The 24,544-nt window shown below is 45.5% G+C and overlaps 1 protein-coding gene across 1 annotated transcript in view; it reads left to right on the forward strand.

Moving 5' to 3' along the window:
• Positions 1-23,487, forward strand: part of LOC111775940 (liprin-alpha-1-like) — a 100,945-nt gene extending 77,458 nt beyond the window's left edge. Inside the window, exons 23-28 of the mRNA XM_070229133.1 lie at positions 5,158-5,333; positions 5,418-5,515; positions 16,393-16,568; positions 17,535-17,603; positions 18,498-18,663; positions 21,122-23,487. Of these exons, the coding sequence (XP_070085234.1) occupies positions 5,158-5,333; positions 5,418-5,515; positions 16,393-16,568; positions 17,535-17,603; positions 18,498-18,663; positions 21,122-21,180 (744 nt within the window). The 3' untranslated portion in view covers positions 21,181-23,487. The remainder of the gene's footprint in view (positions 1-5,157; positions 5,334-5,417; positions 5,516-16,392; positions 16,569-17,534; positions 17,604-18,497; positions 18,664-21,121) is intronic.
• Positions 23,488-24,544: the final 1,057 nt, after the last annotated feature.

The raw sequence follows: 24,544 nt of genomic DNA on the forward strand, positions 1-24,544 counted from the left end.
TCGGCCGAACACTCCATTTTGAGGGTCTGGCCCATTTTCTCCCTCACTGAGTGTGCTTGCCGGGGGGGCCTCGGCTCCTGCCTGAGAAGCTGGGATTGTTGTTTTGCATGCGTTTTGCATGATACCTTGATTTCTCGAACTTTCCCCTCCGTCTCGCTGCACCTTCTGAAGTTGATCTGCTTGCCTTACTAAGCTCACCGATACTAACAGCTGTGTTCTTTTCATTCCTAACCACGTAACATCAGGAGGATGAGGAGGGAAGCTGGGCTCAGGTTGGAGACTTTCTATACTATATTCTTCACTATATGTACAGCAACAAAAAGAATTGGCGTATGAAAACTCGTAATTTACTTTTCTTGACATTTTTAACATCTTAACTTTTTCAGAATATTGTTAACGATTTGAAAGCATTAGGCGGAAGCAGAGCGTAGAGTTAAAGAGCACGTCTCATGGACAATTTTGAACCTCTCTTCCGTGGGGCCGTGGTGTCAGTTCTGGTTAGCGTAGACGGCTCTGTGTAGCGGACCGGCTCCTGGACGCGGTCCTGGGGCTTCGGCGGCTCCTGACATTGCGGATTTAAGTACCCGCTTGGGTAACTTAACCGCAAGGTCTGCCGGTGGGAAAACTGAATTCTGAGAACTTTCCAGCACAGGAGTTGCTGTGGAGACGTCACGTCCGGGTCTTCGTGTTGGTGTTTTACTAAGTGCTGATCAAAAGGCTTTCTTACTAATGGAATTCTCAGAAATTAAGCCTCTTCTTGCTTAATGTACTTTTCCGTTTTCAGCTCCCCAGCTCTTCAGCTCACAAAAAGCTGCCACACGTGTCTTGCAGCCTTCCTCTGAGACAGCTCGACTAACACAGCCGTGTCCCTGCCTGTGACCCCACCAGCGTTGCTGTGTGACATGCCGCACTTTAGAGGGACCCGCACAGCCGCGCGGTGTGAGCAGGCGGCGTCTCCCGAGGCTCTTGCTGAGGGCAGAGCGCTCAGGGTCCTCACGGGATCGTTGTATGTCTGAAAAGAATCAGGATAGTTTCAAATCAGAATTTTCCTGAGTACAAGTTGTTGGTTGAAATGCCAGTTTCCCTCTGTTTGTATTCCCAACGTAAAGCCAATTCTCTCTCTCTTTGTAACAAAAGAAGAGAGAAGCTATAATATGATGGTGTGAGCCCTCTGCTCCTGATTTGGGCCTTCTGTGCTGCTACGCCAGATAAATATCCTCATTAATGATTTAACCTGGTCAGCTACCTCTTTACAAGGCCACTGATGACCATCAGTGAATTAAAAAGGGTGCATTTCGTAATTACTTAAATGTCGGTGTATTTCACACTAGGAAGCAGAACTTTGTCAGCACTTGAGTAGGAAATTCCCTGTGTCCGGGGCACGAGGTATAAATTAAATAAGCGGAATGTTTGCTCTCTGCAGTAGAAATACAAACACGGGTGAGCTGTGCCCGCGGCAGCAGAGTTAGCCAACACTCAGTGTTCCTAGTAAGCAAGAGCTGCTCTCGCTGTCGCCTCCCCCAGATGAGAGGAGTGAAGAGGCTTCCTGGGCTCTGTGAGGCCGCCCGGTCTGCTGAGGGCCGCGGTCACACAGTGTTCCTCTCCTGTGCCCTTACCTCTTGGCCAGCTCTGAAGCCGAGGGGAGGTTCAAGGTTTCCTCGGGCCCTCGGGAAGAAAGCATCAAGGTGTGGTGAGAGCCGTGGGTGCCTTCATTTAGCAAGTGGCACATGTGGGCTGTCTGTGGGAGGCTGTGCTGCTTGCTGCAGACACAGGAGTGAGCGGGACAGCCACAGTCCCTGCCGCCGGCCCTCACAGTTTACAGAGATCACAGAAGTGTGTTTGTGATCATTTCAGTGGTGGATTAGCAGGCCCTGGGCAGTGGCTGCCTCTTCTGGCCCAGGTGTTGTCCGATGATGGAGATCCGTGTCAAGGGCTTTTTCAGAAGGCTCTGATGGCGGCCCGGGAGATGGAGGGCTCCCTGGACTGGGCCTGATCCTCAGTCGCTGACCTACGTTATCTGACGCTGACCACTTAAGAAGTGTGACTAGAGTGTATGATGAGGAAACAAAAAGGAGGAGGGTTCCGCTTCCATGGAATTCTCTTATTTAGAAATCTTTGCGTTGTGTGCCCATTTAAGAATACGTAATCACAGGCAAGGAAATGAGACCAGATGCTCATGCGTAAGTCTCAGGCATATGAGATGAGAGTAAGGTTTGAAAGAGTGAAAAACATGACAGTGTGATGATTTCCCGAAAATGTTTGATGTTTTTCCCACTCATGGTTGCTTAGAGAAAATAGTGAAAATGTTTTTTTCTGTTCGAATTTGAGCATTCTTGTTGGAGTGTGAGTCATTTCTTCCAGCTTGGTTGGTGTAAGTGATAAATTAGACCAGAGGCCGTGTTTTCAAGGCAGAGCACGGTGGTAGTTGAGAGGGACTGTGTCCAGGGATTCCGTGATGGGACTGCAGAAGGCCTGCGGGCGCAGCTGGTCTCGGACAGAGGGGCAGCGAGTGCCTTTTTTGGATATGTCTGTAGATACATATAATGTGTGTGCTTATTTCTCATTGTACAAAGCTTGGCTGTGTTCTGTTAGATTTATCCCTAAGGATTTCATGACTTTGATGACATTGTGAATGGCATTTTGTAAATTTCAGTTTCCAGTTCACTTCTAGTATTTAGAAGCACAGCTCGTGTTTGTGTCCTGGCCTTGTGTCCTGCCGCTTTGCTAAGCTCGCTGTAGTTCTCACAGCCAGTTTGTAGGTGCATTTTCTATGTTGCTAATCAGGTCACCTGCAAATAAAGACAGGTTTTTTTTTTCCAATTCCTATGCTTTTGATTTTTTTTTCTTGCCTTGTTACCGTGGCTAGGAGTTCCACCGCAGCACTGAATAAAATTAGTGAGAGCAGACCCTTTGTTCCTGATCTCAGGAAGAATACATTGTCTTTCACCGTTAAGTGTGATGTCAGCCCTGTGTTTGCTGTAGATGCCCCTTATCAGGTTGAGGCCGTTTTCTTCCATTGCTAGATTGCTGAGATTTCCATAAATGAATGACGAATTTTGTCAAATGCCTTTTCTGCATCTTTTGAGATGATATAGTGGTATTTCTTTTGAATCCATTGATAGGATGAATGTCATTGATTTTTCAAGTGTTGACCCAACCTTATGTTCGTAGGATGAACCTCACTTGTCGTGATAGCTTATTCTTTTAATTTATTATTGATTTAATTTGCTCATATTTTGTCGAGGAATTTTGCATCTGTGTCTATGAGAGATACTGGTCTGTAGTTTTCTTGTAATGTCTTTGTCTGGTTTTGGTATCAGGATAGTGCTGGCTTCATAGGATGAGTTAGGCATTTCTTCTCTATTTTTTGGGGAATAATAGTGTAGAATTGTTATTTTTTCCATAAATATTTGGTAAGATTCACCAGTGAAGACATTTAAGGTAAAGATTTTATGTGTATGTGAGAGAAAGTTTATAACTGCAAATTTGAGTCCTGATAAGATACAACTTATCTCTTTCTTATGAGTTGCTCTCACAGATTATGTCTTTTGCCCATTTTATCTAAGTTGCTTACAGTTGTTCACAGTTTTCCCTTTCAGTGTCTATGTCCTATAGTGTGTCCCCTCTTTCATTCTTGATGTTGGTAATGTACGTCTTTTCTTTTTTCTTAGTCACTCTGTCTAGGGCTTAGTCAATTTTACTGATCTTTATGAAGAACCAGATTTTAGTTTCATAGTTTTATTTTTCTTGTTTCTGTTTCATTGATTTCTGCTCTTTTATTTTCTTCCTTCTGCTTGCTGTGGATTTCATTTGTTCTTCTTTTTCAAGTTTTTTAAGGTAGAATCTTACACTGTTGTTTGGAGACCTTCCTTCATTTACGACATAAGTGTTTAATACTATAAATTTCCCTCAAGACACTGCTTTAGCCATGTCCTACAATTTTTGAATAGATTGTGTTTCACTTTCATTCAGTTAGAAATATTTTCCCATTTCTCTTGTTTTCTTCTTTGGCACGTGGGTTATTTAGCCGTATGCTAATTTCCAAATACTTGAGAATTTTCTAGATATCTTTTTATTATTGATTTCTAATTTAATTCTGTTGAGGTCAGAGAACATAGTTTGTATGATTTCAGTCCCTTTAGATCTGTTGAGATTTGTCTTGGAGAATCCCATACGCACTTGAAATGAACGTATTCTGCTATTATTGGGTGGGGTGTTCCACGAAACGTCACTTAGGTCAAGCTGATCAATAGTGTTGTTTAAGGCTTCTGGATCCTTACTGAGGGGGTCTGTCTGCCTGTTTTGGCTTCTTTGTTCAATCAGTGACTGAGTCAGAGGAGGGTTGAGGTCTTGTGACTGTAACTGTGGATTTTTCTGTTTCTCCTTTCAGTTCTGTCAGTTGTTGTCTTGCTTCTCTCTTCTTTTAAAACTATTTTTCGGTTCACTTTTTTTTTAAGATTTTATTTTTCCTTTTTCTCCCCAAAGTCCCCTGGTATGTAATTGTATGCTTTTAGTTGTGGGTCCTTCTAGTTGGGGCATGTGGGACGCCACCTCAACATGGCTTGATGAGCAGTGTCATATCCAGGCCCAGGATGCAAACCGGTGAAACCCTGGGCTGCTGAAGCGGAGTGCGCCAACGTAACCACTCAGCCACGGGGCCGGCCCCTTCAGTTCACTTTTTACACGGATTTTGAAATTAACAGATTTTTTGTTGAGGAAATTTGGAAAACAAAGTGTTAAAATTAAAACCAGCCACAGATATTTTTGTGTACAGTGGATTGATCCTTCAAACTTGTTCATGAGTCATGATCATTCTTTGTTGTTATAGTATTATACACAAAAATTACTTCAGAAAGATCATGTGTTATCAGCTACATTTTTATTGTGGTTGGGGAAATAGGTTAAATTTATAAACACGAATGAGTCATAGGTTTTCAGTGGTATAATACCTTCTGTTAAAATTCTACTGACAAATTTAAAAGGTAGTACATAGGAGATCAAATTATTTTGAAATGATAAAGAACAGTGTTGTCATTCATTTAAGCTTTAAGGATATGTAATAGGTTAAAAATCCAGTTTAAAGATTATTTAAACTGCCCTTGTGACCTCTTGGGTGTTCTTTTTCCTGAACTGATCGTACTTGCTTGTTGAAAGCAGACGCTCGCCTACGGGGACATGAACCATGATTGGATCGGGAACGAGTGGCTGCCCAGCCTGGGCCTCCCGCAATACCGCAGCTACTTCATGGAGTGCCTGGTGGACGCGCGCATGCTGGCCTATCTCACCAAGAAGGACCTGCGCGGGCAGCTGAAGATGGCGGACAGCTTCCACAGGTCAGTCGTTGCACACAGTTCCTGCTCGTTGGCTAGGAGGCTTTTGACTGTTTCCATCTGTAATTTTGTTTCTTTTGTAAATAGAAAGAGCTTCCAGTGTGGAATTATGTGCCTGCGAAGGCTGAATTATGACCGGAAAGAACTGGAAAGAAAAAGAGAAGAAAGCCAGAATGAAATAAAAGGCTAGTACATTACGTTTAATTGATTTAGCGTATTTCTGCTTCCCAGTGTATTAGCAGCCTAAGTGGTTTCCTAGTTTCTTTAAATTAAAAAAAGTATTTTTTTTATTGTGGTCATAATAGTTTATAGCATTGTGAAATTTCAGTTGTACATTAATATTTGTCAGACACCATGTGAGTGTGCCGCTTCGCCCCTTGTGGCCACCTTCCACACCCCTTGCCCCTTGTAACCACTAAATTGTTCTCTTTGTCCGTAAGTTTGATTATCTTCTACATAGGAGTGAAATCATCCAGTGTTTGTCTTTCTCCATTTGGCTTATTTCGCTTCACAGGATGCCCTCAAGGTCCATCCATGTGGTTGCGAATGGGACGATTACATCTATTTTTTTATGGCTGAGTAGTATTCCATTGTGTATTTATATACCCCATACTCTTTATCCAATCATCCGTCAATGGGCACTTGGGCTGCTTCCACATCTTGGCTATTGTGAATAATGCTGCCATGAACATGGGGTACCTAAGTCTCTTTGAATTGTGGATTTCAGTTTTTTTTTGATAAATACCCAGTAGTGGGTTAGCTGGGTTGTATGGAATTTCTATTTTTAACTTTTTGAGAAATCTCCGTACTGTTTTCTGCAGTGGCTGCACCGGTTTGCATTCCCACCAGCAGTGGATGAGGGTTCCCTTTTCTCTACAACCTCTCCAACGCTTGTTGTTTTTTGTCTTGGTGATTATAGCCATTCTAATGGGTGTAAGATATCTAAGTGTAGTTTTTTGCTCTTTGGGTTTTTTTTTAAAGACGGGCACCTGAGCTAACATCTGTTGCCAATCTTTTTTTTCTTTTTTCCCCTTCTTCTTCTCCCCAAAGCCTGCCAGTACGTAGTTGTATCCTCCAGTTGCACGTCCTTCTGTCTGTGCTATGTGGGGTGCCACCTCAGCATGGCTTGATGAGCGGTGCCATATCTCCACCCAGGATCTGAACCAGCGAAACCCTGGGCCTCTAAAGCGGGGCATGCGAACTTAACCACTCGGCCACGGCCCCGGCCCCTAAATGTAGTTTTGATTTGCATTTCCCTGATGATTAGTGATGTTGAGCATCTTTTCATGTGCCTATTGGCCATCCATCTATCTTCTTTGGAAAAATGTCTGTTCGCATCCTCTGCCTACTTTTTGATTGGGTTGTTTGTTTTTTTTGTTGTTCATTTGTGTGAGTTGTTTCTATATTATGGAGATTAACTCCTTGTCGGATATATGATTTGCAAATATTTTCTCCCATTTGGTGGGTTGTTTTTTCATTTTAATCTTGATTTCCTTTGACTTCCAGAAGCTCTTTAGTCTGATGAAGTCCCACTTGTTTCTTTTTTTCTTTTGTTTTCCTTGTCTGGGTAGACATGGTATTCAGTAAGATCCTTTTAAGTGTGATGTCAAAGAGTGGACTGCCTGTATTTTCTTCCAGAAGTTTTATGGTTTCAGCTCTTACCTTCAAGTCTCTGGTCCATTTTGAGTCTATTTTTGTGTATGGAGAAAGGTAGTGGTCTACTTTCGTTGTTTTGCATGTGGCTGTCCAGTTTTCCCAGCACCATTTATTGAAGAGGCTTTCCTTTCTCCATTGTATATTCTTAGCTCCTTTGCCGAAGATTAGCTGTCTGTAGATGTGTGGTTTTATTTCTGGGCTTTCGGTTCTCTTCCATTGATCTGTGTGCCTGTTTTTGTACCAGTACCATGCTGTTTTGATCACTATGGGTCTGTAGTACGTTTTGAAGTCAGGCACTGTGATGCTCCAGCTTTGTTGTTCTTTCTCAGGATTGCTTTGGCTATTCAGGGTCTTTTGTTGACCCATGTGAATTTTAAGATTCTTTGTTCTATGAAGAATGTCATTGGGATTCTGATTGGGATTCCATTGAATCTATAGATTGCTTTAGGTAGAATGGACTTTTTTTTTTTCTTTTAGGAAGATCAGCCCTGAGCTAACTACTGCCAATCCTCTTCTTTTTGCTGAGAAAGACTGGCCCTGAGCTAACATCCATGCCCATCTTCCTCTACTTTGTATGTGGGACGCCTTCCACAGCATGGCTTTTGCCAAGCAGTGCCCCGTCCGCACCCAGGATCCGAACCGGTGGACCCCAGGCTGCTGAGAAGCAGAACGTGCGCACTTAACCGCTGCACCACCGGGCCGGCCCCTAGAATGGACATTTTAACTATGCTTATTCTTCCAAATCCATGTGCATGGAATATCTTCCCATTTCTTTTGTCATTATTGATTTCTTTCAGTGATGTCTTATAGTTTTCCTTGTATAGATCTTTTTATTTTTTATTTTTTTATCGCAGTAACATTTGATTATAACATTATATAACTTTCAGATGTACATCATAGCATGTTTCAAATTCTATGTAGATTCCATCATGTTCACCACCCAAAGACTAATTACAAGCCATCACCACACACGTGTGCTTAATCACCCCTTTCACCCTCCCCCTATTAAATTTATTCCTGGGTATTTTTTTTTCATGTTGTGAGATTTTTTACTTTATTTTATTTTTTAAAAAAATTTTTATTGAGTTAATGATAGGTTACAATCTTGTGAAATTTCAGTTATGTATTATCGTCTGTCAGTCGTGTTGTAGGTGCAACCCTTCACCCTTTGTGCCCACCCCCCACCCCCCCTTCCCCTGGTAGCCACTAATCTGTTCTCTTTGCCCACAGGTTTAAATTCCTCATAGGAGTGGAGTCACACAGAGATTGTCTTGTCTATCTGGCTTATTTCACTTAACATAATTCCCTCAAGGTCCATCCATGTTGTTGCAAATGGGACGATTTTGTTCTTTTTTACGGCTGAGTAGTATTCCATTGTATATATGTACCACATCTTCTTTATCCAGTCATCTGTTGATGGGCACTTAGGTCGCTTCCATGTCTTGGCTATTGTAAATAATGCTGCAGTGAACATTGGGGTGCATAGGACTTTTGGAATTGCTGACTTCAAGCTCTTTGGATAGATACCCAGTAGTGGGATGGCTGGATCGTATGGTAGTTCTATTTTTAATTTTTTGAGGAATCTCCATACTGTTTTCCATAGTGGCTGCACCAGTTTGCATTCCCGCCAGCAGTGTATGAGGGTTCCTTTTTCTCCACAACCTCTCCAACATTTATCACTATTTGTTTCAGTTATTTTTGTCACTCTAATGGGTGTAAGGTAATATCTTAGTGTAGTTTTGATTTGCACTTCCCTGATGATCAGCGATGATGAGCGTCTTTTCATGTGCCTATTGGCCATCCGTATATCTTCTTGGGAGAAATGTCTGTTCATGTCTCCTGTCCATTTTTTGATCGGGTTGTTTAATTTTTTGTTGTTGAGTTGTGTGAGTTCTTCTTCTGTTATGGATATTAAGCCTTTGTCAGATGTATTACTTGGAAATGTTTTTTCCCAGTTAGTGGGTTGTTTTTTTGTTTCACTCCTGTTTTCCCTTGCCTTGAAGAAGCGCTTTCGTCTGATGAAGTCCCATTTGTTTATTCTTTCTATTGTTTCCCTTCTCTGAGAAGACATGGTGTCCGAAAAGATCCCTTTAATACTGATGTCAAAGAGTGTACTTCCTATATTTTCTTCTAGAAGCCTTATGGTTTCAGGTCTTACCTTTAGGTCTTTGATCCATTTTGAGTTCATTTTGGTGAATGGTGAAAAAGAATGGTCCAATTTTCATTCTTTTACATGTGGCTTTCCAGTTTTCCCAGCGCCGTTTGTTGAAGAGACTTTCTTTTCTCCATTGTAGGCCCTCAGCTCCTTTGTTGAAGATTAGCTGTCCATAGATGTGTGGTTTTATTTCTGCGCTTTCTGTTCTGTTCCATGGATCTGTGCACCTGTTATTGTACCAGTACCATGCTGTTTTGATTACTGTAGCTTTGTGGTATGTTTTGAAGTCAGGGATTGTGATGCCTCCAGCTTTGTTCTTCTTTCTCAGGATTGCTTTAGCAATTCAGGGTCTTTTGTTGTCCCATATGAATTTTAGGATTCTTTGTTCTATTTCTGTAAAGATGTCATTGGGATTCTCATTGGGATGGCGTTGAATCTGTAGATTGCTTTAGGTAGAGTGGATATTTTAACTGTGTTTATTCTTCCAATCCATGTGCATGGAATGTCTTTCCATCTCTTTATGTCGTCATCCATTTCTTTCAGAAAAGCCTTGTAATTTTCATTGTATAGGTCTTTCACTTCCTTAGTTAAATTCACCCTGAGGTATGTTCTTCTTTTTGTTGCGATTATGAATGGTATTGTGTTCTTGAGTTCTTTTTCTGTTAGTTTGTTATTAGAGTATAGAAATGCTACTGATTTATGTAAATTGATTTTATATCCTGCCACTTTGCTGTAGTTGTTGATTACTTCTAAAAGTTTTCCAATGGATTCTTTGGGGTTTTCTATGTATAAGATCACGTCGTCTGCAAATAGCGAGAGTTTCACTTCTTCCGCCCCATTTGGATTCCTTTTATTCCTTTTTCTTGCCTGATTGCTCTGGCCAGGACCTCCAGTACTATGCTGAATAAGAGTGGTGATAGAGGGCATCCTTGTCTCGTTCCAGTTCTCAGGGGGATGGTGCTCAGTTTTTGCCCATTGAGTACGATGTTGGCTGTGGGTTTGTCATCTATGGCCTTTATTGTGTTGAGGTAGTTCCCGTCTATCCCCATTTTGTTGAGTTTTTATCATAAATGCCTGTTGGATCTTGTCAAATGCTTTCTCTGCATCTATTGAGATGATCATGTGGTTTTTATTCCTCAGTTTGTTGATGTGGTGTATCACATTGATTGATTTGCGGATGCTGAACCATCCCTGTGTCCCTGGTATGAATCCCACCTGATCATGATGTAGGATCCTTTTGATGAATTACTGTATTCTGGTTGCCAAAATTTTGTTGAGAATTTTTGCATCTGTGTTCATCAGCGGTATTGGCCTGTAGTTCTTTTTCGTGCTGTCCTTGTCAGGCTTTGGTATCAGCATGATGTTGGCCTCGTAGAATGTGTTAGGAAGTGTTCCATCCTCCCTAATTTTTTGGAATAGCTTGAAAAGGATAGGTATTAAATCCTCTCTGAAAGTTTGGTAAAATTCCCCAGGAAAGCCATCTGGTCCTGGGGGTTTATTCTTTGGGTGCTTTTGATGGCTGTTTCAGTCTCTTTGCTTGTGACTGGTCTGTTCAGATTGTCTCCTCCTTCTTGAGAGAGCTTTGGGAGATTGTAGGAGTCCAAGAATTTATCCATTTCCTGTAGGTTATCCATTTTGCTGGCATATAGTTTTTGCGTAGTATTCTCTTATAATCCATTGTATTTCTGTGGAGTCTGTTGTTATTTCTCCTCTTTCATTTCTGATTTTGTTTATTTGAGCTTTCTCTCTTTTTTTCTTTGTAAGTCTGGCTAGGAGTTTGTCAATTTTATTTACCTTCTCAAAGAACAAGCTCTTTGTTTCATTAATCCTTTCTACTGCCTTTTTTGTTTCAATACCATTTATTTCTGCTCTGATTTTTATTATTTCTCTCCTTCTGCTGACTTTTGGCTTTGTTTGTTCTTCTTTCTCTAATTCAGTTAGGTGTAGTTTAAGATTGCTGATTTTCTGGTTTGTTAAGATGTCCCTGAATGGCGATGAATTTTCCTCTTAATAGAGCTTTTACTGCATCCCATATGAGTTGGTATAGCATGCTATCATTTTCATTTGTCTCCAGGTATTTTTGGATTTCTTCTTTAATTTCTTCCATGATCCATTGCTTGTTCAATAGCGTATTGTTTAGTCTCCACATCCTTGTGCCTTTCTCAGCTTCTTCCTTGTAATTAATTTCTAGCCTTATAACATTATGATCGGAGAAGATGCTCGTTATTATTTCAATTTTTTTAAATTTGTAGAGGCTTGCCTTGTTTCCCAACCTATGGTCTATCCTTGAGAATGTTCCATGCACGCTTGAGAAGAATGTGTATTCTGCTGTTTTTGGATGAAGCATTCTATATGTATCTATGAAGTCCCACTGTTTTAGCTTTTCGTTTAGCTCCACTGTTTCTGTGTTGATTTCCTGTCTGGATGATCTATCCATTGATGTGAGTGTGGTGTTGAGGTCCCCTACTATTTTTGTGTTATTTTTGATATCTTCTTTTAGGTTTGTTAATAGTTACTTTATGAACTTTGGTGCTCCTGTGTTGGGGGCATAGATATTTATAAGCGTTATTTCTTCTTGATGAAGTGTCCCTCTGATCATTATATATTGGCCCTCTATGTCTCTCTTTACCTGCCTTATCTTGAAGTCTGTTTTGTCTGATATAAGCATTGCGACCCCTGCTTTCTTTTGTTTGCTATTGGCTTGGAGTGTTGTCTTCCACCCCTTCACTCTGAGCCTGTGTTTGTCCTTGGAGCTGAGGTGTGTTTCCTGGAGGCAACAAATTGTTGGATCTCGTTCTTTAATCTATTTTGCCACTCTGTGTCTTTTTATTGGCGAGTTCAGTCCGTTTACGTTGAGGGTGAGTATTGATGCATGAGGGCTGAATGCTGTCATTCTGTTGCTCGTTTTCCGGTTTTCCTGTGTTTCCTTTGTTTCTTGTCCTGTGTGTTTTAGCCTACCCATTGACTTCTGCAGTTTCTTAGGCTGGGTTTCTTAGATTTTTCCTTATTTATGTTTTATGTTTCTGTTCAGTTTTTCAGTTTAGTGGCTACCCTGAAGTTTGTATTCAGAATCTCGTGTATAACATAGTCCATTTTCTGGTGGTCTCTTACTTCCTTAGCCTAGATTGTTTCAGTCCCTTTCCTCCTCCCCTCCGAAATTATTATTTTCATCTCTTATTCCAACTTGTGTTGTGAGTTTGTGGTTAGAGTGATAAGATTATCTTTGCTTTGGTGATTTCCTTCCCTTTATCCTAATGCTATAGTTGAATATTTGCTATCCTATTTAGCTTCTGTCTATTTGTCTCCCTACTCTGTGTTTTGTGACCCCTTACTCCCTTTTTTTCTTTTTTCAGGTATGAGAGCCTTCTTGAGTGAAGGTCCTGTGACTACGAAGTCCCTTAGCTTTTGTTTGTCTGGAAAAGATTTAATTTCTCCCTCCTATCTGAAGGATATTTTTCCTGGATAGAGTATTCTTGGCTGAAGATTTTTATCCTTTAAAGTTTTGAATATGTCACTCCAGTCTCTCCTAGCTTGTAAGGTTTCTGTCGAGAAATCCGCTGAAGGTCTGATAGGGGTTCCTTTGTAGGTTCTTTTCTTCTGCCTTGCTGCCCTGAGTATTCTTTCTCTGTCCTTCATTTTTGCCATTTTTACTACTATGTACCTTGCAGTAGGTCTTTTTACGTTGACAAATGTAGGAGATCTGAAAGCTTCCTCCACACACATTTCTCTCTCAATCCCTAGATTTGGGAAGTTCTCTTCTCTGATTTCGTTGAGCACACTTTCTGCTCCATTTTCCTTTTCCACGCCCTCAGGAATTCCGATGATTCTTAAGTTGCATTTTCTCATTGAGTCAGCTATTTCTCTGAGCTTTTCTTCAGTTTTTTTAATTCTTAGTTGTCTTTCTTCCTCTGTCTGGAGCCATTCAGCCTGTCTTTGATTATGCTAGTTTGCTCCTCTATGGTGTCTACACGGGCATTCAGGGAATCTGTATTCTGTTTTATCTGGTCCATTGTGTTTTTCGTCTCTAGTGTTTCTAATTGATTCTTCTTTATAATTTCAATCTCTTTTGTGAAGTAACTCCAGAACTTGTTGACTTGTTTCTCTATATTTCCCTTTACCTCATTGAGTATTTTGAGGATAGCTATTTTGAACTCCTCTTGACTTACTTTACCCATTTCCAAGCCCTCAGGACATAATTCTGTGTTTTTATTGTTTTCCTTTTGGACTGGAACTTTTATAAATTGCTGGATGGTAGAGGAGAGGTTTTTGCGCATGATGCTGTTATTTGGTTGCAGGTACAGCCTGTTGCCACTAGATGGGGGTCGAGAGCCTTGGTTCTGAGCCCTGCGCCTTCAGCCACGATGGTGGCACCCAGCATGGGTTGAGGGAGGAGGGACACTTTCTCTCATGCCGACCTGGATTGGCACAGCTCTCGCTCTCTGGTCTCCCAGGGCCCTGGCTTGCTGGGGTTCCCCCACGCGAAAGCTGTCCCCTGTTAGAGGGTTTCCGCTGCTCCAGCGGTGGGAGTCCTGCACGATCTCCCAATGCACGGCCCCTCCCCTGCTCCTTCTCACACCCACGGCAGCGATCCCAGTCTCTAGGGGAGGGAGCGAAGACCCCGTTCCAGCTCCTCTGAGGGCGGCTCCAGCCTCTCCGCCTTCCGTCGTTTGGCTGCTGTGGGTCTGTGAGGGTTTCTGTTATTGGGATTTTTTTTTTTTTGGTTGGAAAGCAGTTGCTCTTTTTAGTTGTAATTTGGAGGGGAGAGAGTCCTGGGTGAGCTCACGCTGCCATGTTGCTGACGTCACCCCTATTTCTAGATATTTTATTCTCTTTGTTGCGATTGTAAATGGTATTCTATTCTTGAGTTCTCGTTCTGTTAGTTTGTTATTAGAGTAGAGAAATGCAACTGATTTTTGTAAGTAGACTTTGTATCCTGCAACTTTGCTGTAGATGTTTATTTCTAATAGTTTTCCCATGGCTTCTTTTTTTTTTTTTTTAAAGATTGGCACCTAGGCTAACAACTGTTGCCAATCTTTTTTTTCTGCTTTATTTCCCAAACCCCCCTGGTACATAGTTGCATATCTTAGTTGCATGTCTTTCTAGTTGTGGGATGTGGGACGCCGTCTCAACGTGGCCTGATGAGCGGTGCCATGTCTGTGCCCAGGATCCGAACCCTGGGCTGCCTCAGCGGAGCGCGCGAACTTAGCCACTCAGCCACCGAGCCGGCCCCGCCATGGCTTCTTTAGGGTTTTCTCTATATAAAATCATGTCGTCTGCAAACAGTGAGAGTTACACTTCTTCACTGCCAATTTGGATTCCTTTTCTTTCTTTTTCTTGCCTAATTGCTCTGGCCCAAACCTGCAGTACTATGTTCAGTAAGAGTGGTGGGAGTGGGCTCCCTTGTCTTGTTCCTGTTCTCAGGGGGATGGCGCTCAGTTTTTCCCCGTTGAGTATGATGCTGGCTGTGGGTTAGTGATTTCCCATTTTTAAAAATATTAGGAAATTTGTTAAGTGGAGAAAACTAGTCTGGCATCCTTACAGAGGAGGGAGGGTTGGAGATGAGTGCTTTGAAGACCCTCCTCTCATGGCCTGGTGGTTCAAGTCTGGCCCCCAGCACTCAGCGGCCCAGGTTCGCTCCCTGGCCGCAGCACCACAGCACCTGTCTGTGTGCGGCCGTGCTGTGGGGCAGCTCGTGACTTACCACCAGGGTGCGCCACCACGCCCTGCATCTCTGGGAGGAAGCACGGTCCTCCTCTGAGCCACAGCACCTGTGCCTACTTTCTTGTGCTTACGTCAGTCTGCGCGAACCGTCTCAAGGGGAACACTCCTCCTGTGACTTGTTCTGACGTGTGTACTCCTTCACTCAGAAATGCCACCCCCTGCCACACTGCTGGGTAACACCAGGGCACAGACGGGCAGGACTCTGCTATCGGCTCACTGGACTCCAGTATGGCGATTCTGCTCTAGACACTTATCAGAGGGCTTCAGGAGCACAGACGGAGCCCTGTGTCTCTGCCTCCAGGGCTCAGGGGGCAGCACAGAGGCGCTGGTTCAGCTGGGCCTTGGAGGTGGAGGAGGAGCTCCTTAGCAGGGGACGATGGCAGAGGCGGCTCAGTGAGAGCGCAGGTGGGGAGATGCAATGGGAGCCTCTCACCCGGCATGCCTCGAAAGCATCGACTACAATAGTCTGCTTTTAAGTAAGACGTTAACGATTAAGCTCAAAGTAAAATCTCCCAGAATTTTCAGAATAAAGAAATCACTAACAACAGTCATAATAATAGGTAAGACTTAAGAACTCGAAGCACTTTCAGAGGTTAATTATTTAATCCTTCCCACAACCCTGTGCGTGTGAGTGCTGTCTTCTTCCCCAGGTTTTACAAAGAAAGAAACTGAAGACAAAACTGGTTGAGGACACAGCCCGTTTAAAGGATAGTCTGGTCATGATTGAGCTAACGTGAATCACAAGAAAAACCGTAAGCCAGCTTTTATACTATATATATATACACACTTTATACTATATATGTAGTGTGTATATTTTATACTATATATATAGTGTGTGTGTGTATAGTATAAAAGGGCATTGGAAATAAAATGGGTAAATCAGTTTTGTCTGTTTTCTGTATCTGTTTTAAATCTTTTTATAGTTGACAAAAGTTGTCTTTGTTAGTGATTGGTGAGCATCCGGAGATATTTTCATGGAGTGGCTATTTTTAGATCTCTACTAGAGCGAATTTAATAATGGATCACTTCGTGTGGTGTAAGATCTTCCCCCCAGTCTCTGATATGCTGGAGAGTATCTTTAAGTTTCTCTCTTTTTAAAATGAGACAACAAAAAAGGCTTCAAGGAAACAAGCTTCAAGATTACAAATGAGAGATTTGTGTTGAATCGAGCAGGGTGCCAACTCCTTCTCTGACGAAAAGAAAGTGTTTCAGAAATTCTGAAGGCTGTAGAGGAAGCGCGCTCGTGCCTGGTGGGCATTCAGCTTCTTCTCTGTCCTTCTGGTTTCTGACCCTGGATCCTCCTCATTTTCTGTTCTCTGGAAAATAAATGTCCGTAAGAACTTCATTGCTCTTGGGTTCTTTGGCAGCATGAGTTCTAGTGGGACAGTTTCCCTTCGATGGAGGAGGGCCGAGGCGTGACCTCTAAATGCAGCAGCGGTTGCCTGCCCACCTTCTGTGTGCTGTTACAGGTGTGCATGATGAAGACAGCTTTGTGCAGACGCCGTTCTAATTGTTTCTGTTCACCTGTAGACGTGCTTGTGTGGAGCAACGATCGAGTGATTCGCTGGATCCTCTCAATTGGTCTTAAAGAATATGCAAACAATCTGGTGGAGAGTGGCGTTCACGGTGCACTTGTGGCCTTAGATGAAACCTTCGATTTCAGCGCACTGGCACTCTTGTTACGGATCCCTAAGCAGAACACACAGGTATGCTGCAGAGCCGGCCCGGCTCTCACTCAGCGTTCAGTCAGGTCTCCTGATGGAGACGTCTAGCTGGTTAACTTAGTGGACACAAAACTTCACAGTACCTCAGACAACTATCCCTAATCCACAAAATACTGGTTCCAAACCAGCAATGCTTAATTCTTCATTAGTTTTGCCTGTCCTTCCATTTTCTGTTGTCAGCATGAGAGTCTTGCGATAAAAAAAAAAGGGGAAACTTCGTTCAAGTCCATATGCTCGTAGGAGTGACGACATGTATTTAGTTCTTACGTGGAAAGAGAAATGCTCATAGGTACACCGATGGAGATTCTGTTAATTTTGTTTCTATTGCCCTGTGTGATTCTTTTTGACACACGGGCTCACCTGAGAATCAGGAAATTTATTCTTCTTCTACAGAAGATTGTATGTCTTTTGCCGATACCCCCCATCCCCCGACCAGCACCAACCCACAGAGCACACTTTCGTAGATAGTCTGCCAGCGGTCATGGGTCCCTTTCCCTGAAAGCCCATCCATGGGCTCCGCAGGAATCCCCTAATTTAAAATGTGGTTGTGGGGGCCAGCCCGGTGTTGCAGTGGTTAAGTGCGCACGTTCTGCTTCTCGGCAGCCCGGGGTTCGCCGGTTCGGATCCCGGGTGCAGACGTGGAAGCACTTGGCAAGCCATGCTGTGGCAGCGTCCCACATATAAAATAGAGGAAGATGGGCATGGATTCTAGCTCAGGGCCAGTCTTCCTCAGCAAAAAAGAGGAGGATTGGCAGCTGGTGTTAGCTCAGCGCTAATCTTCCTCAAATAAATTAATTAATTCAATTAAATTAAATGCTGTCATGGCTCAAGGTGTTTATAGCCTGAGCTTTTTAAAAGTCTTGATTTGAAAAACAGTTGTGATATGCTAACGTCCTTCAGATTAGATTGATGAAGCTTTGCGGTATTGTTGTTTCGTTATGATTTCAGGCTCGCGCTGTCTTGGAACGAGAATTTAACAACCTTTTGGTCATGGGGACGGACAGAAGGTTTGATGAAGTGAGTTTTCAGCCTAATGAATTTTATTTAAATTTGCATTCAGTGTGAATTATTTGTTTATACGCACGTGAGCCCCGTCGGCAGTCTCTCTTCTAAGGGTGGGGATGATTTTACCTCCTGAGCTAAGCTTTGCTCTCAAAAATGTGTTAACAAATGAGATAGTAAGAAACTCGTATTTTCAGTCTGAGGTTTTCTGTTTTTAAAATATTTGCTATTGAAGTTTTGATAGCCCTCAAAAATGTTGTTCCCATCAACATTGGTGGCAGCCGAGGCATGGCGTCCATGGGCTATGTTTGGGGACCGCTGGATGTCTGACCCCAATCCAGAGTCCCTGTGCTTTGGAGAAACCTGTTAGAAGGAGATTAGAGAAACGCAACATGTTAATTTCCCCTCACACAGTCGTGACTCGTTTGTTCCCACACTGTTTTTATTCTTTCCTTCGTTGCCCCTTAAGAAAACGTGAGTTTGCCTGGTGACTAGGAGGACAGCTAAAGGAGCGCTTGCTGGCTCTTCCCCGGCTCTAAGGCAGAACTGCTTACAGCTTGGAAACTATTTTAAGACAAATAGAAATGTATTATCTTATACGGCAAGAAGATGATTTCTCCAAGATAAGAAAGGAAACGGGGTGATGAACAGGAGGCACATGCACCTGGCCGGCCCAGGGCCGTCCTCATCGATGCCCAGTGAGGGCCCCACATAGTGTTACTGGGCCCGTCACTCTCAGAAGTTCCCGGTGGGGACAGTAGATCCTGTGGTTATCAGGAACGGGTTAAATAGGTGTGAACAAACATGCAGTGACGAGTTCAGCAGTCAGGTTCAAGGCTGGTAACTTGGCTGTCTATTTTTGTCCTTTATTTTAAAATCAGTCTTGTTTTCTGTCCTTTAATTTCCCAGGACGATGATAAAAGCTTTAGGAGAGCACCTTCTTGGAGAAAAAAATTTAGACCAAAGGATGTTCGTGGCTTAGCTGCTGGGTCCGCAGAGACTCTCCCCGCCAACTTCCGGGTCACCTCCTCTCTGTCCTCACCCTCCATGCAGCCGAAGAAGACGCAGCTGGACGGTAGGTGTGCAGGGGCGGCCAGCCGCTGTGGGCGGCAAGAGCAGCTTTGTGGCTGGAATGTTAACAGTGATCCAGAATGGCCTCTTGGATGTGTTACAAGGCATTGAGTACTGGTGCATGCCCAGGTTAAGTGTTTTAAAATGAATCCTAACATCTGTGCATAACAGTTTAACAATAATGTAGGTTTTTTAGAGTCTTGTCTGGTTGAATCTTAGCATATCCTTCCAACTAATAAAGCTGAGCGTCGTGTGTGTTCTCGGCGTGCTGAGTGGACGTCCTGTAGCCTGTGTGTGTGGCAGGCAGCCCTGGAAGGCTCCGCCGCAAGGTGGTGCAGCAGCTCTCGGGCCACGCCGGGTGCTCCCGGGACGTCTCTCCACCTGGAGAGGTGACTGAGTCCATCTTAGAGAACACAGTTTCCCCCTCTGTGAGCCTTCCCTTTCCTCCCTCCACCCCTGCTGGCATTGGTCCCTGTCACTGTGCACCATAAGGACGGAGAGGAGGAAGAAGGTGAGCCTGGGCAGGTCGTCACTGGAGCGCGGTGGGCCGTGGGAGCGCACGAGCCTTGCAGTCAGGGTTCCAGATGGAGCTTGCAGTTTTCCCTTTGACCGCCGCTCCGCTTGGAGGACACGGCTGATGACAAGTTGGCCGCGCTTTACTGACAGACCTCTCAGCTCTGACCGCGGCCCCCACGATGACAGGATCAAGGGCAGATGGCCTCTGTGGACCCTGGCTCTGCCGCTGAGGAGGGGCACAGCCTCGAGCACTGTGCCTCAGTCTCCCCGTCTGTAGGGCCGTCGTCGTACAGCCGTGTCCTCTTCAGCGGCTGTGGCAGTGAAACGGCTGCTCCTCGTCAGGCTCGTAGGAGGCGTCTGCGGGTCCTGGTCCCATGTGGTGCTGGCCGCTGGGGCCATTGTAGCCCCACTCCCGTTACGAAGGACTTCATTCTCATCTCTGTGGCCCATGGATCGGCTATGGGAAAGGAAGCGCTTTTAAAAATTGTCCTGAGTTGGCTTTTACAAGTTTCCCTGTTCTTAGCCCTTCCCATATGTAGGTTTGTGAGTTTGGCTCTCACTTGCTTATATCAAAATAAGAGAAAAGCGCGTGTGTGTAAAGCCTTCGCTCAGCCGGACGCTTGGTGAGATGGCCCCCAGGGCAGCACTGCTGCTGGAAGCCTGCATCTCTCTGCAGAGCTCAGTGATCTGGTTAATGGGGCAAGAGTAGCAGTGTCTTCAGTAGCATTCTTATTCCAAGGAGCATGAGGTAATTTGTATAACTCTAACGGTAACTCGGCCCTCCACTTATTGAATAGGCTGCCGGAGCGCCTTCTGATTTTCTTCACAGCTTCGTGCCCAGTTTCCTCAGACTCAGTCACACTTCCCGTGTTCAGTATTGACGGCGACATTGAGATTAGAGTTCAGATAAATTAAAAATAAGCCTAGAGAGAGGTGTAGGGAATATATTACATGGAAGACGGCTGTTGACCCTTGTAGGAAAACTGAGGCCCAACCCCGGGAGAGTGGACTGCTCAATGCCTTCTTAAATAAGGGGCATCGGGGAAGCTATAGCTGGCCTCCTGGGACCTCAGGGTCAGGGTTTGGAAAGATGACCCATGCTCACTGACAGTGCCGGCTGTCGTGCCATCTCTTCTGGAACCACGGCACATTCTTGATAAAACGTGTTCCTGCTGGACCCGAGGGAACACAAAGTGTGTAATTGGCAGTCGGGAATATCTGCTCCAGGTGTTTGCACATTTTCTGTCCAGGTTGCAAGGGAGAGGCGGGGCTCACCTCTTGGGCCGTGCCGTGTGTTTCTCGACAGGAACAAGGCATCAGTGGTACACATCACTTCCGGCAGAAACTGAGACTGGGTTTTAGTGTTCTTAGATGAGTCATTGTCCTCTACCCACCCCCTGCAGCCCGGCCCTGGGGAGGAGTGCCCTGGATGCTCCCTCAGACAGGCGCGGAGGGCAGGTGGCCCGAGGGCGCGTCTCCCTCAGGCCAGGCCTGCATTTGACTCCCGTCACCTGCACCCCGTGGTGTCTAGCGCTGCCCCGGGTTATCTACCTCACACCGGCCTTGGGGATATCACGTTTAGGCCCCGAAGAAAAGTCTAGTTGCTCTGCAAATCTAGAGAGTTTCAGGAGAAACAAATTTACCAGCTGAAGTAGTTGTCACTTACACAGAGGACATCACGAAGTGTGTATCATCTGACGCGTCCTTGCTGTCGTGAGATTAGCTGCCAGTGGCTCCCAGGGCTGCTGGGGGCTGAAGAGAAGCCCCTCCTGGCGACGCTTAGGTTCTCTTTCCCTGGCTCATCCGCTCCCATCTAGCAGTTTCCCTGGGAGCCCTCAGTAGGTGGTGTTGTAGGTGTGCAGATGTGTGTGTACGTGTGCCCCGTGTGACGTCTGAAGACTAACCGCACGCTGTGTTTGCACGCTTCCTCCCCGGTGTCGGAGCAGGCAGCGTGTCGGGAGCGCAGAGGCTGGACGCCGCCACGGTCAGGACTTACTCCTGCTGAAGCCCCGTGGTGAGTAGAGGGCTCCGCGTGCCCGGAGGCCGCAGAGGCGGCCGGGTGACCGCACGGGGGCGCTGCCTGGCCCGGAGAGCCCGTTTCCGTTCCTGCAGGCCTTTAGGAACACGCACGCAAGCCCGGCTGCACCCGTTACGTGGTTCTGGTGTTCTGTATGCTCACAGTTGGTCACAGAGGGGTTCGTGTATCCTCATTTGTTAAGGAAAAAAGTGTATTTGCATTTTTTCCTTAAAACTGAAAGTGCTGGACTCTTTTCAGTATCTGCTAATGTCTTTTGGGGGTGGGGAGGCAGGAGAGCAGCGCGTGGCAGGAGCTCACCAGCTCAGCTCTTGGCTGGCGACCACCCGTGGTTGAGAGCGCCCGGCACGGCGGCTCTCCGCCTTGACCCTGGCATCCGCGCTGGTGTCGCTCCCAGGTCAGCGGCGCCCGCTGGCTTTCTTCGAAATACACGTTCTTGAATGAGCCGCACCCCGCACAGCCAGGTTTCCTGGGGCCACGCTGTCGTGAACCCTGAGGGCCTGGTGGGTGGTTTTAAACACACAGCTGCGTTGCCATCGCAGGGGTGCAGTTACGAGCAGCCCGCTCGCGCTGAAGGGGTGACGTGGGGCTGGGAGCCCAGCCCCTGCTCGTGGCACCAGGGCCGGGGGCTGTGTTCCGCTCTCCACTTTTCACGTCTCCGCCAGAAGGTTTGATTGGTTTCCTAATCTTTTTAATTGGTAACTGTTAGACATACGCCAAAAGGAAGTCAGCAAGGAATTTTCTCATTGATACGCGTACTCCTTGACGTTTCATCTCAGTTCTCAAGCAGCTACAGCGCAAGGGGCAGGGAGGCAGGGCTGGGCCTCAGGACGCAGGTGTGCGCTGGGCGGCCCGTCCTGAGGCTGATTGTCCTGTTTGTGCTTCCTTTCCAGTTTACCCACACTACTTCTACAGATGACCGTGCAGCGCTCGGGACCCGGCGAAGACGGCCTTTCAGAATTCAGTGGATCTGCAATCTGTTGATACTTGTTACATGGACCCTAAGATATTTTATTACAGAGTTTTTAATTAGTGAAAAATTCACGAATACCATAGAGAAAATATTTTAGAATTTAATGTTTCTTATATTTATGTAAACATATGACTTCATTTATATAGTTAGTTACTTTTTCATGTATATCCAGGCTATAAATATCCTTTCAAATCGATTCTGTTCTTCTATCTAATTTTAGTCTTTCAAACGAATGTACTGTAATGCTTGTATGTATAAATCCTATGAAAAGATACAGGGCTTTTGTAAATTATGCGTTTATTGTAATTATCATTAATTTTTTAATAATAATCGGCGAGAGAGAAGAGGATTTTACTGCATTTGCATTTGTAAGATCATCATGACATGGTGCGCGTTATCCTGACAAATGTAACCAGCTCTACAACAATCATTTTGAAACAAGCAGACTTAATTTCAAGCAATTGCGTTTTAATGACTGACCTTACTCTACTTTTTCTAGCAAGAAATGCTTTATCCTGCAGCGTGAACAGACTGCAAGTACCTGGTGTTAAATATGAGCTTCTGATAAAATTTGGGCTGAAGGGGCCGTCAGAACTGTGAGCATCTCTGGTGGCTCTCAGTAGCTTGCAGAGCTCGTCCCTGGAGACCCGCACGGCTTGTCCTCAGCGCCCGGCACGAGCCCCAGCCGGGAGTACTTCTCTCGGCCACAGGAAGGGCTGGGGGGCTCTCCGGGCTCTGCCCCGACGGGTGGACGCGGGCCCCCGCCCCGCTGCTCTTTGAGGACCAAGCAGGAAGCACTGCGCTCCACAGGGACGCCCGTGCCGGAAGAGGAAGGCGCGGGCTCCCTGAAACCAGGAAACCACGCAGTGCGACTCTACTAAAGGCCTTATTTTTTCTTATGTAAATCATCTTTTTACATTTGTTTGTAAACATGTTGAAAGGAGGGACCTATTGGTACATTTTTAGCTTTTGACGATATAGCCGTTTTGGACTGTCTAAGTAGCAGGTGTAACTTTTCCTTTTTAAATGGCACATTAAAGAGCCAGCAGGAAATGTGTTCCCACCACGGTGCATTATTTATTATACAGCTCATTTTGTCGGTGGACGGTTTACATTCGGTTTCTGCTTTTAACTTCCTTGTACGATTCTTTCGTTGTTACATTCTGTTTTCTGTTAATCTTGTGTGAACCTCCTGATTATGTAACAAAGTATGTACAGTCTCCTTTTGAACTATTTTTATCACAGTATTATTTATTGCTTTCTTTCAATAAAGTACTGAGGCGTTTTCCACTGCCAATAAAGGATACTGAGAATAAGCTGTCATCCTGTGACAAATCGGCCGCAGCTGGCTCATCTCCGGCTCCAGGCTGATTCAGTGGCGGCAGTGTGGTCGAGTGGACTTTCTTGGGTAGAAATCAGTTGACAGAATGAAAAAGCTGGGGATGGAAGCACAGGATGGGGGCGTCCCCGCCAGGAAGCCCAGGGGCTTCCCGCCTCGGCCCCCGAGGCCCAGACCCTCTCTCGCCGAGACCTGGGGGACCAGGCCCGGGCAGCCTGGCGCTCAGAGGCACCGCAGGCCACAGGGAGGCGCGGAGGCGCGTCAGTCCATGCGCGCACTGGGGCCCTGCTCTCCTGCTGCTCCCGCCCTGGGCTGTGTCCTTCTGGTTCCCAGGGAGCCTGGTCTCGGAGCGCTCAGATGGAGTCCTGAGTCATGAAGCAGTCCGGCGCGAGAGGGGAGGGACGCGCCGACGGGCCCGGGCAGGCAGGCAGGCAGGACGCGCCCGGCTGCAGGGCGGCAAGGCGCGGCGCTCGTGGCTGGCAGCGCCAGGCCCAGGGCACCCGATGCCTCAGCCCCTACGTGCTGTCGCCCGCCCTCCCCCCACCGCAGTATTGTCATCAGGTCTGGGGGTGCACGATGCCCAGGCCGACCCCATGCCTCGCGCTGTGTTGGGTGGGCGCTGCTGACTGTCGCCTCGGTTTTCCTTTTCCTGTTCTGCTGTCCTTCCAGGGCTGACGGCCGCCTCTCCTGAGTGACGTGTTTTCTTTATTCGGGTGAATACATTCCAGCTGGTGTCCGTCAGGGCACAGCGATCCGGTGGTTTGGTGTTCTCTTGAGAGCCTGTGCTGGCTGGTTTTCCAGTTTTGTTGGGGGCAGCCTTTTCTTGGCATTTCCTCGTTCTTGGGTTCACTTAAGCGTGAGACTCAAAAGCACATAGCGCTTCCCTGCTTTTTCACCCACCAGTCCGTTTGCCTGACCAAAGCTGGGCAAGCCTTGGGTAGCCTGAAGCTTCTGGAAGCAGACCAGGTCATCATTGACTCTTTAAGTTGCAGGTGTTTGATTAAAACTTCATTCGGTGGTTC

The sequence above is a fragment of the Equus caballus genome, chromosome 12 (assembly GCF_041296265.1).
Source record: "Equus caballus isolate H_3958 breed thoroughbred chromosome 12, TB-T2T, whole genome shotgun sequence".
Taxonomy (NCBI): Eukaryota; Metazoa; Chordata; class Mammalia; order Perissodactyla; family Equidae; genus Equus; species Equus caballus.